General features: G+C 37.5%; 1 protein-coding gene across 3 annotated transcripts in view; it reads left to right on the top strand.

Moving 5' to 3' along the window:
• Positions 1-12,549, top strand: part of TMEM65 (transmembrane protein 65) — a 46,962-nt gene that overhangs the window by 7,079 nt on the left and 27,334 nt on the right. The window contains exon 2 of one of the 3 annotated variants that reach the window (XM_059893345.1): positions 8,836-8,916. Coding sequence (XP_059749328.1) covers positions 8,836-8,916 — 81 coding nt within the window. 3 annotated transcript variants of the gene reach the window in all.

Raw genomic sequence — 12,549 nt, forward strand, 5'->3', positions numbered from 1 at the left:
ATAAGGACAGAAGAGTAATTCCTCACCTCTCTGTCAGACTCTTTGGGGCTTCCCAGGTGGATCAGTGGTAAAGAATCTGCCTGCAGGGCAGGAGACTCAAGAGATATGGGTTTGATCCCTAGGTTGGGAAGATCCCCTGGAATAGGGAATGGCAACCCACTCCAGTATGCTTGCCTGGAAATTCCATAGACAGAGGAGCCTGGTGGGCTACAGTACATGGAGTTGCAAAGAGTCAGGCACGACTGAGTGACTGAGCACATGTTCACTATCAGACTCTTCATCTCATTATCATAAATGAACTTCGCAATAACTGTTTTCCTTGATTGCGATGTCCTTTCACTTCTAAGTTCTTAACTAAATTCTAAAAGTTAGACACTTAGAAAATAGGACTTCCAGATAAGTCAAACACTGCTATAGTTGAATTCACCAGTAATTTGGTGGTGGTTCCTCTCAGTAGTGACTATTTGCTTACTTTTTATAGTAATTGTGACAAGTAAATTTTTATAAACAAATTTGTAGATGGGAAAATTGAAATAATATAAAGTCTGCAGTGTTATAGGGTCATCCAAAGGGTCAGGCAGAACTAACGATAATGGATGACCTTGAAAGTTAGGGATGATCTGTTATTGAACCACTATTAATGATGACTGTTTTAGTTTTTCTAAAAATAGTGATGAGTTTGCATAACTCTACTCTTTTCTGGGTTTCTTTGGCATGTGAGAGTATAAAGCTAACTGGGACAAATAGGGGCTAAATTCCTGAGTGCAGAGTTTATTAGCATTTTGCTAGTCAGCTGAATTAATTAGTAAAACTCGAGCCTTGTCCTTGACTCAAAGGTTTATGTCTGCTCTAAGTTAATGAAAATAACCACATAAAAGCAAGTAGTTACTTGTTAAAATATAATAATGTAGTTACCTGAAACCATCTGGTAAATGAGAGACTCTTCTACACAAAGGACTTTGCAGGCAGCAAAATGTCATTTCTCTTAACCTCTGAAACGTTTACTTTGACTATTTTTGATGGCAACATATCTGAACATACTGCATTTTTCTCTGCCTTAGTAAAGTATATTGAGCACAGTTTTGCTTTTACCAGATGTCAGAGTTTTTGTTTACTGTATTTAATACAGTGATTTTTCTCTGGGGCTACTTACTTCTATTTGTAGATGTACTAGTCATCACACTCAGTGCCTCCAGAACACTGTGCTGTTTCAGTTGGCACGCTTTTCAGACCATGTCTCAGTGCTGGTGAAAGGTGTTGGATTTGTTGTGCCGCTCCCCATCCTATCTCCAGTGCCCTCAGACTGTGCCACTCTATTCTCATTCATCCCTTGTGGTTGTGGTAAACTTTGCTGCTGTGTAAGGAGGGCTGCTTCTTGGCATCTGTTACGGTTTCTAATGTCTGCTTTTTGTCACTCTTCCATGGTGGTTTCTTATTATTATTTTTCTTTCATTTTCTCTCTCTCTCTTCACCCTTAGGTTTTTCAGTAGAGTTTAATCTTTTTTTTTTTAATTTATTTTTTGCTTGAAGGATAAATGCTTCACCAACCTGAATCAGCCACAGGTATACCATATGTTCCCTCGCTCTTGAATCTCCCTCCCCATCCCACCCCTCTAGCTCGGTTTGAGTTCCCTTAGTCATACAGCAAATTACCATTGGCTATTTACATTACACATGGTAGTGTAAGTTTCCATGTTACTCTCTCCATCCATCCTGCCTTCTCCTTCCCCACCCCCACCCCTTGTATCCACAGTCTGTTGTCTATGTCTGTGTTTCCATTTCTGCCCTGCAAATAATTTCATCAGTAGCATCTTTCTAAATTCCATATATATATGTTAATATACATTATTTGTTTTTCTCCTTCTAACTTACCTCACTCTATAGAAATCTTGATAGATGTTTCAGTGACACAGACCACTACTCTCTCCTGTCTTTCCAGCTAGCCCATTGTGCCTATCACATTGTTAACTGATCTTTGACTCTTCAGATCTCACATTGAAGATCTTGTATTTGTGCTAACATTACAATTATGGCCATTCAAAGGATTGTTGTAAATATCTAAAAGGTACTTAGTTGAAGTTAGAATGGTGTTCTTTACTTGGCTTAATTTAGATTTTCTGTCTTCTTTCTAAGTCTTAGTACAGATTATTTAGGGCATTAGGTTATTAAAACATTTGTGATTTTAAAATTAGCATGATATTTTTGTAATATAGCTTCTGAATTTCTGTTGTATAATGGTTATTATATTTTATAGTAGACATCCCACTGCTCCCCTATTGCTGCTGCTGACACTATTTTCATTACATTACTTAGCAGTTACTGAATATTTGCTATAGACATACTGAGCTAATTAAGTGAGTTTTCATGTAATTATTCTGTTTACTTCTCTTGGAGAGAGAATGAATTATCTCCATTCTCTGGATTAAGATGCTGAGGCTAAGAGGAGCTTGCCCAAGATCCTTAAACCTGTGTGGCAGAGTAGAGTAAGTAGAGTAAGTTTTTAGCTTAGCTTTGTTTGACTCTAAAATCCCTGTTTTCATTATTGCACCTTTTTAAATATTCACAGGGCTTTCCTGGTGGGTAAAGAATCATCCTGCAATGCAAGAGACCTGGTTTTGATCCCTTGGTTGGGAAGATCCCCTGGAGAAGGAAATGGCAACCCACTCCAGTATTTTTGCCTGGGAAGGCAGGCAACAGTCCATGGTGTCACAAAGGAGTTGGACATGACTTAAGGATTAAATAACAATGACAACAGATATTCATATCTGGGATTTTTAACATGCTGGAAAAAAGGTAACAACTCGAATTCTTGATAAAAGTCACCTGTGCTGGTAACATAACTTAGTCTACCTTTTATATGTTTGCATAATATACACATTCAATACAAAAGCAAATATGGCATTGTTAGTTTTAAAATAAGGGAAATCAGATCAAAGTCAATGTGCAAAAAGTTTGTAAATTGTGGGAGAATTTTGAAAAAGTAAAAAAAACTAGTATCTGGGACTTCCACCTGTCATAATAAATCTCTTAACTTTCCAACTTTTACTGTAATTTTCCTTTAGATTTTTGAATGAGCTTTTAAAAAACGTACCTAGCATACTGTTCAAAGAAAACCTTCCTAAACTTTGAAAATTTATTTATGTAACAAATATTTGTTAATCTCCTACCATATCATAAACATGGTACTGGATATTGCGGGTGCATCAGAGAATTAATTCAGGAAAATATTCTCATGAAACTTACATTTTTGAAGAGCGGAAAGATATGAGAAATAAAGTAAATAATGAAATAATTATAGATAATGTGTGCTATTAGAAGTATAAACAGAAGGACCTTTACTTAAAGGTGATCTAGGAAGGCTTTTGTTTAGGTAATATTTAAGATTGAGATGATAAATATAAATAATAAAGGATTGAGAAGAAGCCATTCATCAGACATAAAGGAAGAGCATTCTCAGAAGGAGAAGCAAGTATCAAGGAAGGGACTTGGCGTGTTATAGAAATTGAAAGAAGGCAAATATGAGTGGAACTTAATGAACAAAGAGTATGGGATGAGATGTTGGTAGGCAGAAGCCAGATTAGTGAGGACCTTTCTGGGTAAACCATATGAAGGCCATTTAAACAGGAATGGAGTAATGGTATTTAAAGAGCCCTCTGGCTGCTAGGGTCGCAGAGTCAGACACGACTGAGTGAGCACACTGGAGAGTGCAATGCATAAGCTGGGAGACCACTTAGGAAGCTGTTACAGTGGTCTAGGCTAGCAGTGTTGGTGCCTGAGACTAGGAGGCCATGGAAATGAAGAGGAAGAGATAGATTCCAAATAGACTTTTGAGAGTGATCTGATGGGAAGGAAATTAAGGGAAAGGAAATAGTAAGTGATGACTTAGGTTTCTGACTACAGTGACTCAGTAAAACATATTATTTACTGCAAGGGAGAAGACTGGGGAAAGAATGGATTTGAAGTTTTAGATACCTCTGTGAATATAAATGGAGATGTCAAGGGAGTAGGGGTGTGTGTGTGTGTGTGTGTGTGTGTGTGTGTATTTATATACTTAAATCTAGAGCTCATTGAAGTTTAGGCCGAAGATGGAAGTGTAGGTGTCAACAGTTGTATGTAGATGGAGAAGATCCAGGATAGAACTCTGAAAAACAGTGATGTTTATTGGAAGGGAAGACGAAGATCAAGAGACATACATACACCTGTGGCCAATTCATGTTGGTATATGGCAGAAGCCAACACAATGTTATAAAGCAGTTATCCTCTAATTAAAATTAAAGAAATTAAAAGGAATGAAAACTAGAGAGAGACTGAGAAATGTCTACAAAGTTAGGAAAAATAACAAGAATAGTGTATTCCAGAAGCTAAGTGAAGAAGAGAGCATTTCAAGAAAGAGGGGATGATCTGATGCTTTAGATAGTTCAAATAAGAGGAAGACTGGGGAGAGGGGTGGGTGCTGGGGGTATAGAACGTTTATTGGATATAATAACTTGAAAGAGAAAAAAAAAAAAGAAAGAGAGTGATGTATTTGTCGGTTTTGTAAGAATTATGTGGGGAGAAGCTGGATTTTAGTTGACTGCGGAGGCAGTACCAATAAAGAATTCAACTCTTTAAAGTGAACTTTGGATGTGGAGGGCAGGGGGTGTTGGGCAGTATCCTGAGTAATACTGAGGTTATCTCTTTCCCCATCAGTCAGGAGTCTGAAAGTAATTTAAACATATGGTACCAGTTTACTCATTTTTTACAGAGTCCTGTGTAGAATTCTAGTTTATCAGAGAAAAATGTTATACCATGGGTAAGCAAATTACACCTCTTTTTAACAGCATGGTGTAGAAAATATGCAGACCATTTAGCAAGTAATGTCTTTTCATTTCCTTTGGTAGGAAGCTTAGAGAAATCAGGAAGATGATTTGAAACTCCACTTTCAAATTAAATTACCCAGTGACTAGGGGGAACATTTCTTTTCTTGGAATGTGGGACTTTGAGTGCTAAAACTGAATTAGTCTGAGGCAAAACCTACCCTAAGGGTGACAGTATTTTTTCCCTTTTCATAGATTAAGGCCTTGACTCATAGGAGAGATTGAAAAAGGGATTCAGATAGTTTCCTGTCCCTTCTGCAGCTTTCCTTTCCTCTAGATCTGAACCACTGGACACTTTCTTAGGGCTCCCTCTGTTATCATTTGTGTCTGGTGAGATTTCTAGTGAAAGAACCTGCAGGTAGGTGCAGACTCCCACAGAGTATTCGCACCCGAATCCTTCACACTGACTCACTGATCATCAGCCTGCTTTCACCTGTTCCCTTACTCTTCTAGCCGTCCTCTTCTTATGGTGTCCGGTTGCATCTGTCTCAGATAAACATGTGCTGACATCTCCTCTGTCCTTGCAGGGGCCTCTTCTCTTTTGATTTAGGCCCAGCTATTTGTTTTGTGACTTGAGTTCCCTTAAAGCTTAAAAATAAATCATAAATTTGAATTTAGTTTGACGTTATTTCTCTGTAAGGGTGGGAGCAATGCTCTTTGTAGCTCTCTGTATTCCACAGTGAAAACTAGAACCTGCTTCACGAAGTTTAATGTACTTATAAAATCACGTGGGAATCTTATTGAAATACATATGTTGTTTCAGTAGGTATGGGTTTGAACCTGAGTTCTGTGTTTCTGACAATTCTATGTTTCTATGTTTCCCAGTGGTTCAGTGCTACAGGTCCAGGGGGGCAACATTTTGAGTAACAATATAGCAAGTGTTTTGTTTTTAAGGTGAGAGAGAGTTGAGGTCATGTAGATAAACTCAGGCATGCTTGCATTTTGAAAGGAAATAGGCAAACATGCGCGAGAGCAATAATGTAAGATGTGGCATATTTTGTGAGTTTACAAAATTTTATGTTTGTGTGTGAGAAAGATCTTATGGTTTCAAAAACATTATTATAACATTTTTAATACTCAAAAGGGTTTGTTAAGGACATTACAGAAAATGTGCATTGTTAACACTGATTTTATAGTTATGCAGCGATCACTGAGTGATAAATACTGTATAAGAGATTTATTCCTTGTTGCTCATCTCTTTTTCTTTTGCGTTATTACCTTGAATATGCTGTTCATTGGTTAGTCTCATTTCTTTGGTAAACCATGCCCTCTGTCATACGTTTTTCTTCTGCTTTTCATCAGCCTGTTCTTTCTATATTTTCCCCACTCAATTTTATATTGCTTTTTTTCTTTTCTTTTTCAATTTTATATTAATTTTTTTAAAACTTAGAAACAACCTCAAGTTTCTAGAAAAGTTTCGCATATAGTACAGTATAAGCTTTTTTTTTTTTTTAATTCCTTTCCCCCGAATCATTTGGATAAATTGCTGACATGATACCCTGTCATCCCAGGCACAGGGTAGGTTCCTTGGGAAGCAGTCTCTGAGACAAAGCTTAACATGCAAGGAGTTTATTGGGAGTGCTGTCTAAAATCCTCACCAGGAAGATACTTCAATACTTTAATATCATGAGCTATTTCATGATATTAAAAATATGAAAGATAAAATGTAAGCTCTTTCAGACTTAGAAAAGAGTATGACAATTCCCCAAGGCATAGGAAAGGTACTTGTTCCATACTGTAAGTTACATGATGAGACAGAATGCTAGCACTATTGAAGCAACTTTTGATCATTTAACTTTTTTTTTTACAAAGAATAAAGCACTTTTTTTTAAAGGTCCTTGTTAGTTATTCGGAGAAGGCAATGGCACCCCACTCCAGTACTCTTGCTTGGAAAATCCCATGGGTGGAGGAGCCTGTTAAGCTGCAGTCCATGGGGTCGCTAAGAGTCGGACCCAACTGAGCGACTTCACTTTCACTTTTCACTTTGATGCACTGGAGAAGGAAATGGCAACCCACTCCAGTGTTCTTGCCTGGAGAATCCCAGGGACGGGGGAGCCTGGTGGGCTGCAGTCTGTGGGGTCGCACAGAGTTGGACACGACTGAAGTGACTTAGCATAGCATAGCATTGTTAGTTATTCATGAAGAAAGAGACAAAACCAAATTGAAGTACTGCTACAACATAACTGGTCTATAATCCTCACCAGAGCCTTGAGTGAGGCAACGTTCTTCAGCTGAGGCAGTCCCCTCATAAGACTGTCACTGAGAAGTATCTCTCGGAAAGACTTCAGGCATCTAGGGATTGACTGCATCACAGTACCCACTACAGCTGGCTTATATTTCCTACAAACAAGAACATTGTCCTATATAAGCCACAATATAACATGGATAGATTCCTTCCCTCTTATACTCTGATGTCATTCCAGTTTTTACCAGTTGCCCCATTGATATTCCCTTACATCGGAAAGATCCAGTCCAGAACCATGCATTGCACTTAGATTTCCCTTTATTTGAAACAGTTTCTCAGTCTTTCCCTTGGCTTTGATTACGTTGATACTTTTGAGGATTATAGTCTAGTTATGTTGTAGCAGTACTTCAATTTGGTTTGGTCTCTTTCCTCATGAATACCTTCCAGTTAAGCATCTTAGGCAAGAATATCACAGAAGTAATTTTATGTTCTTTTTTCCATCCTGTCAGTTGCTCATGATTTTTATTTATTCCTGATGATATTAACCACTCTTTGGTTAACCATGTCCTTTGAACACTGAACTAAGTAGTATCAGTCTGATTTATCCACTGTAGAGTTTCTGTTTCCCTTTTGTGGTTAGTATTTTGTGGGGAGGTACTTTGAGTCTATGAAATACCCCAGTCCTCATCAACTATTCAAGTTATGAATTCATATCAATATATGTTCATAAATTCTTATTGTTTAATAGGTTACAGTTTATTACTTTTATTTTTGACCTTCCAACTGTCCCATGCTTCACATGTAAAAAAAAAAGATAATCAAAAGAGAATTGACCAAAAAAAGGGTGAAAATGCAACAAAGAAATTAAATGTGGTAATGCTGATGTGATATTTTAATCAAATGTAAATGAGGTTATAGAAGAAATAGCTGACATTGGGAATATTCATACTGCTGTTGAACTCCTGCCATTTGAGAGACTCCAGATACTTAGCCAGAAGAGCTAAGAGAAGGCAAACTTACGGACATAAATGAGGAAAGTGAGAAGATTGTGGTGGAAGGATGAAGACTTAGGGAGGAAGTGATTCTGGTAAAATTTTCACATTCAAGAAACTCTCTGAGCTATTTCATAATATTGAAAATATGAAAGGTAAAATGTAAGCAATTCCAGACTTAAAAAGGAATGTGGCAGTTCACCAAGGCATAGGAAAGTTGCTTGCTTCATATTGTAAGTTATACGATGAGAAAGAGTGCTAGCACTATTGAAGCAACTTTTGATAATTTAATTATTTTACAAAGAATAAAGCACTTTTTTATAAGGTCTTTCTTGGTTATTCATTTTATATATAGCAGTGGGTACCTGTCAATTCCAAACCCTAACTATCCCTAGTCACCACCCTTCCTTGCTGGTTCCCATAAGTTCTTTCTCTAAATCTGTGAGTACAAAGAATAAAACACTGTACTGTAATTCTTAGTGTGTCTAATATTTTCAGTTACAGATATTTTAGTCAATAGTTTTACTGTTTAAAAACTTTCCCTTTATATGTATAACTACTAGTAAGAGAATTTTTTAATGTTTTGAAAAGAAATTTAAAAATCACAGAACAATGGTGATTTTCCCCACCAGTTACTAAGATTTCTTTCCCACTTACATTGTCATTTTTATGTCCCCACAATATTGTACAAAGTGAGGACTGCCCATATACTAGCATGTTTCACTTCAAAATTTCATATACATTTAAAGTTTTATACATATTTATGTTATTGCTTGAATACATTGATTTAAAATATTTTTAGCATGCAGGTATCCCAAACCTGAGATTGCCATTGTGAAGCGAGCGAAGGAGGTGTCATCAGCAGAGACCCCTGATAGTTTTGGTACAGTACAGTATTGCAGTATTGATTGTCAGATGTTTATTGCAAGTGGAAGAGCATCTATTTGACAGGACTTCTTGCTTGTTTGAAATAGAATGTTTTGATTATAGTGATAGTCTTTTTTTGTTTGTTTACATCAGTGTTTCAGTGTTCCATTGTCTTTGGAACATCTATTTTTATTATCTAACCCTAGACCTGTGGACATAATTGACTAATAATTGCATGTTTAATTGACTGAAAGATTGCATTTATGATCTTAACAAAAGACAGAATCACTAATATTTAAATAACATATTTTAAATGTTGTTGAAATAACCACAGCAAAGTGAGACATCAGAAGCAACAAAGATGATGAATTTCTTTAGGATGAATGAGCAAGCCAGAGGGACCACACACAGAGAAACCTTCAGAGTATTCTAAGAGAAACTATGTTTCAGTAATGAACTTCAGTAAAATATATTTTAAGAGTATATTCTTGAATAGTTTGAAAGTGTTATGTAGGTTCACTGTTAGGCCATTCATGAACTTTTTATAGATTAAGTCTCCATACAGTTTGATATCTGACTTACATTGTATGCTGTGGTGGTGGTGGAGGAGGAGGAAGAATTGTGTTGAGTGTATGTGTGCGTGGGATGGAGGGAGAAATAAGAATAAATATCTCTGTCCATATTTTATTTTTTGATTACTATTTAATATAGATGAATTGCCTCAGAAGTATAACACAATATATGGAAAGGAATAAGAACTGTTTTACACACCAATTGAAATTTTGTAAGAAAAAGTTTCTTAGACTGTATATATAGTGTCAGGAGCAAAAGATAAACTGAAAGATCCTGATTTCTCAATGGGGAGGCATGTAGTGTGTATGTACAAGCATGCACACTTGTGTATATTTTAACATATCAGTGCAGTGCAGAAATCCTCCAATTTGCTCTACTTTGCCAGTTCTAATGTTATTCTAAAATTAAAAATTTTGTCTCAGAGTGTATTGAGAAATTAAACATTTAATGAAAATGTCTTTTGGAGAAGAAAGTTTCAATTTTGGATTATTCTGAAGGTTGTTTTTAAATAACCCTCATTTTTAAGACAATGTAGGGAAAAGGAATGATACTTATTCTATGCTGCTGCTGCTGTTGCTGCTGCTAAGTTGCTTCAGTCGCGTCCGATTCTGTGCAACCGCATAGATGGCAGCCCACCAGGCTCCCCCATCCCTGGGATTCTCTAGGCAAGAACACTGGAGTGGGTTGCCATTTCCTTCTCCAGTGCATGAAAGTGAAAAGTGAAAGTGAAGTCGCTCAGTCGTGTCCAACTCCTAGCGACCCCATGGACTGCAGCCCACCAGGCTTCTCATCCATTGGATTTTCCAGGCAAGAGTACTGGAGTGGGGTGCCATCGCCTTCTCTGACTTATTCTATAGATAATGGCAAACGATATCACTAGGAGGAAACATGCTGCTGAACAATAACTAATAGGCTTTAACCTGTCAGTGATTACCTTTTGATACTCAGTCTTTAATTATGTCCCTACTCACCGTAATGTGCTTCTTCATAAATGTTTATGTGGTACACCTCTATTTTTTTAATCCTACTAGTTATACAATAAGGAAGCAATATAGAGTCAGAATATTAGAGCTATAAGGGATGCAGAGACCTAAAATCTTCATTTTATGTAACATGAAACAGAGATATAGAGGGTTTAGGGTTTATGATGTAGTCAAGGTTTGGTGACTGGTTTTATATGTATGTATGTGTATATCAGAGCAGGGATTAGTGTCAAGGCCTTTGAGTTTATTATTATTATTATTATTGATTTATTTGGCTGCACTGGGACTTACTTGCTTTGTGCAGGCTCTTAGTTGTAGTTTGTGGGATCTTAGCTACCCGATCAGGGATTGAACCTGGGTCCCCCAAATTGGGAGCATGGAGTTCCAACCACTGAACCCCCAGGGATGTCCCAGCCTTTGGATTTTTAGTTCAGTGCTCTTTTCATGGTAATAAATTACTTTAGGGTTAGCAGGGGAGATTAGTGCTAGACTAGAGGGTATCCGATTTTGATGTTCTTGCAAGAGAAGATGCATGCACATCCTTCTACTCCACCATCTTGACTTCTGTGCTATGGCATGGCATCTAGTCACATCACATCATGGCAAGTAGAAGGGAAAAAATGAGCACAGTGGCAGATTTTATTTTCTTGGGTTCCAAAATCACTGCGGACTGTGACTGCAGCCACAAAGTTAAATGACGCTTGCTCCTTGGAAGAAAGGCTATGACAAACCTAGACAGTGTTTTAAAAAGCAGACATCACTTAGCCAACAAAAGGTCCATATAGCCAAAGCTGTGATTTTTCCAGTAGTCATGTACGGATGTGAGAGTTGGACCATAAACGGGGCTGAGTGCTGAAGAATTGATGCTTTTGAACTGTGGTCCTAGAAAAGACTCTTGAGAGTCCCTTGGACAGCAAGGACATCAAACCAGTCAATCCTAAAGGAGATCAACCCTGAATATGCATTGGCAAAACTGATGCTGAAACTCCAGTACTTTGGACACCTGTTGCAAAGAGCCGACTCATTGGAAAAGACCCTGATGCTGGGAAAGATTGAGGCAGGAACAGAAGGGGGCCACAGAATGAGATGTTTGAATGGCATCACCAACTCAATGGACATGCGTATGAGCAAACTCCAGGAGATAGTGAATGACAGGGAAGCCTGGCATGCTGCAGACCATGGGGTCACAAAGAGTCAGACACAACTAACTGAACAACAGCAACAACAAAGAGTATCCAGTTCTGAAACCAGCAGAAACCATGTAATTTTCCCACTCAGAAAATGTTTTATTTGGTAACTATAATAGATGAGTTGATTTCTTCCCCTCTCTTTCAACTTTGATGGATTTTTTTAATGATTTATATGAAAAAGAATGATTTCTTAGAAAAGAAAAAAAGCAATTGGAAAAGGTATTAGTATTTTAGATAATTGTGGTTTTACTTCAGTTTTGAATATTAATGCTTGACCAATGTTTTGACAGTTTTATATATTCATTGTACAATGAATATATATATATATATAAATAAAATGCTGTGTTTTCCTATTAAGAATTTACTCACTGAAGAGAAGAAAAGAGGAAGAGAATCTGGGTTCTAGACACAGTTGTGTGTCCTTAAGTAAGCACTTATTAATAATGTCTCTGGACCTAAGTGGCTAAATCTTCAAAATGGAGAAATAAGTCAGTACACTACTATGTGGGCATAGTATGCATACGGGCTGGATAATTCTTCATTAGGAATGACTCTTTCTTGCATATAGGGTGTGTAGAATCCCTAATACCAGTAGCATTTCTCAGTCATTGGTGGTGGTTTAGTCGCTAAGTTATGTCCAATTCTTTGTGACCCCATGGACGTTAACCCGCCAAGCTACTCTGTCCATTGGAGTTCCCAAGCAAGATTACTGAAGTGGGCTGCCTTTTCCTCTCTAGGAGATCTTCCCAACCCAGGGATCAAACCTGTGTCTCCTGCATTGCAGGCAGATTCTTTACCATCTGACCCATCCTCTCAGTCATTATCATATCCAAAAGCAACCCCACATTTCCCAGCATCTTCTAAGTGAGGCACCATATTGAGAACCATTGGCAGACTGTTTCT

The sequence above is a fragment of the Bos taurus genome, chromosome 14, assembly GCF_002263795.3.
Source record: "Bos taurus isolate L1 Dominette 01449 registration number 42190680 breed Hereford chromosome 14, ARS-UCD2.0, whole genome shotgun sequence".
In the NCBI taxonomy this organism is placed as follows: domain Eukaryota; kingdom Metazoa; phylum Chordata; class Mammalia; order Artiodactyla; family Bovidae; genus Bos; species Bos taurus.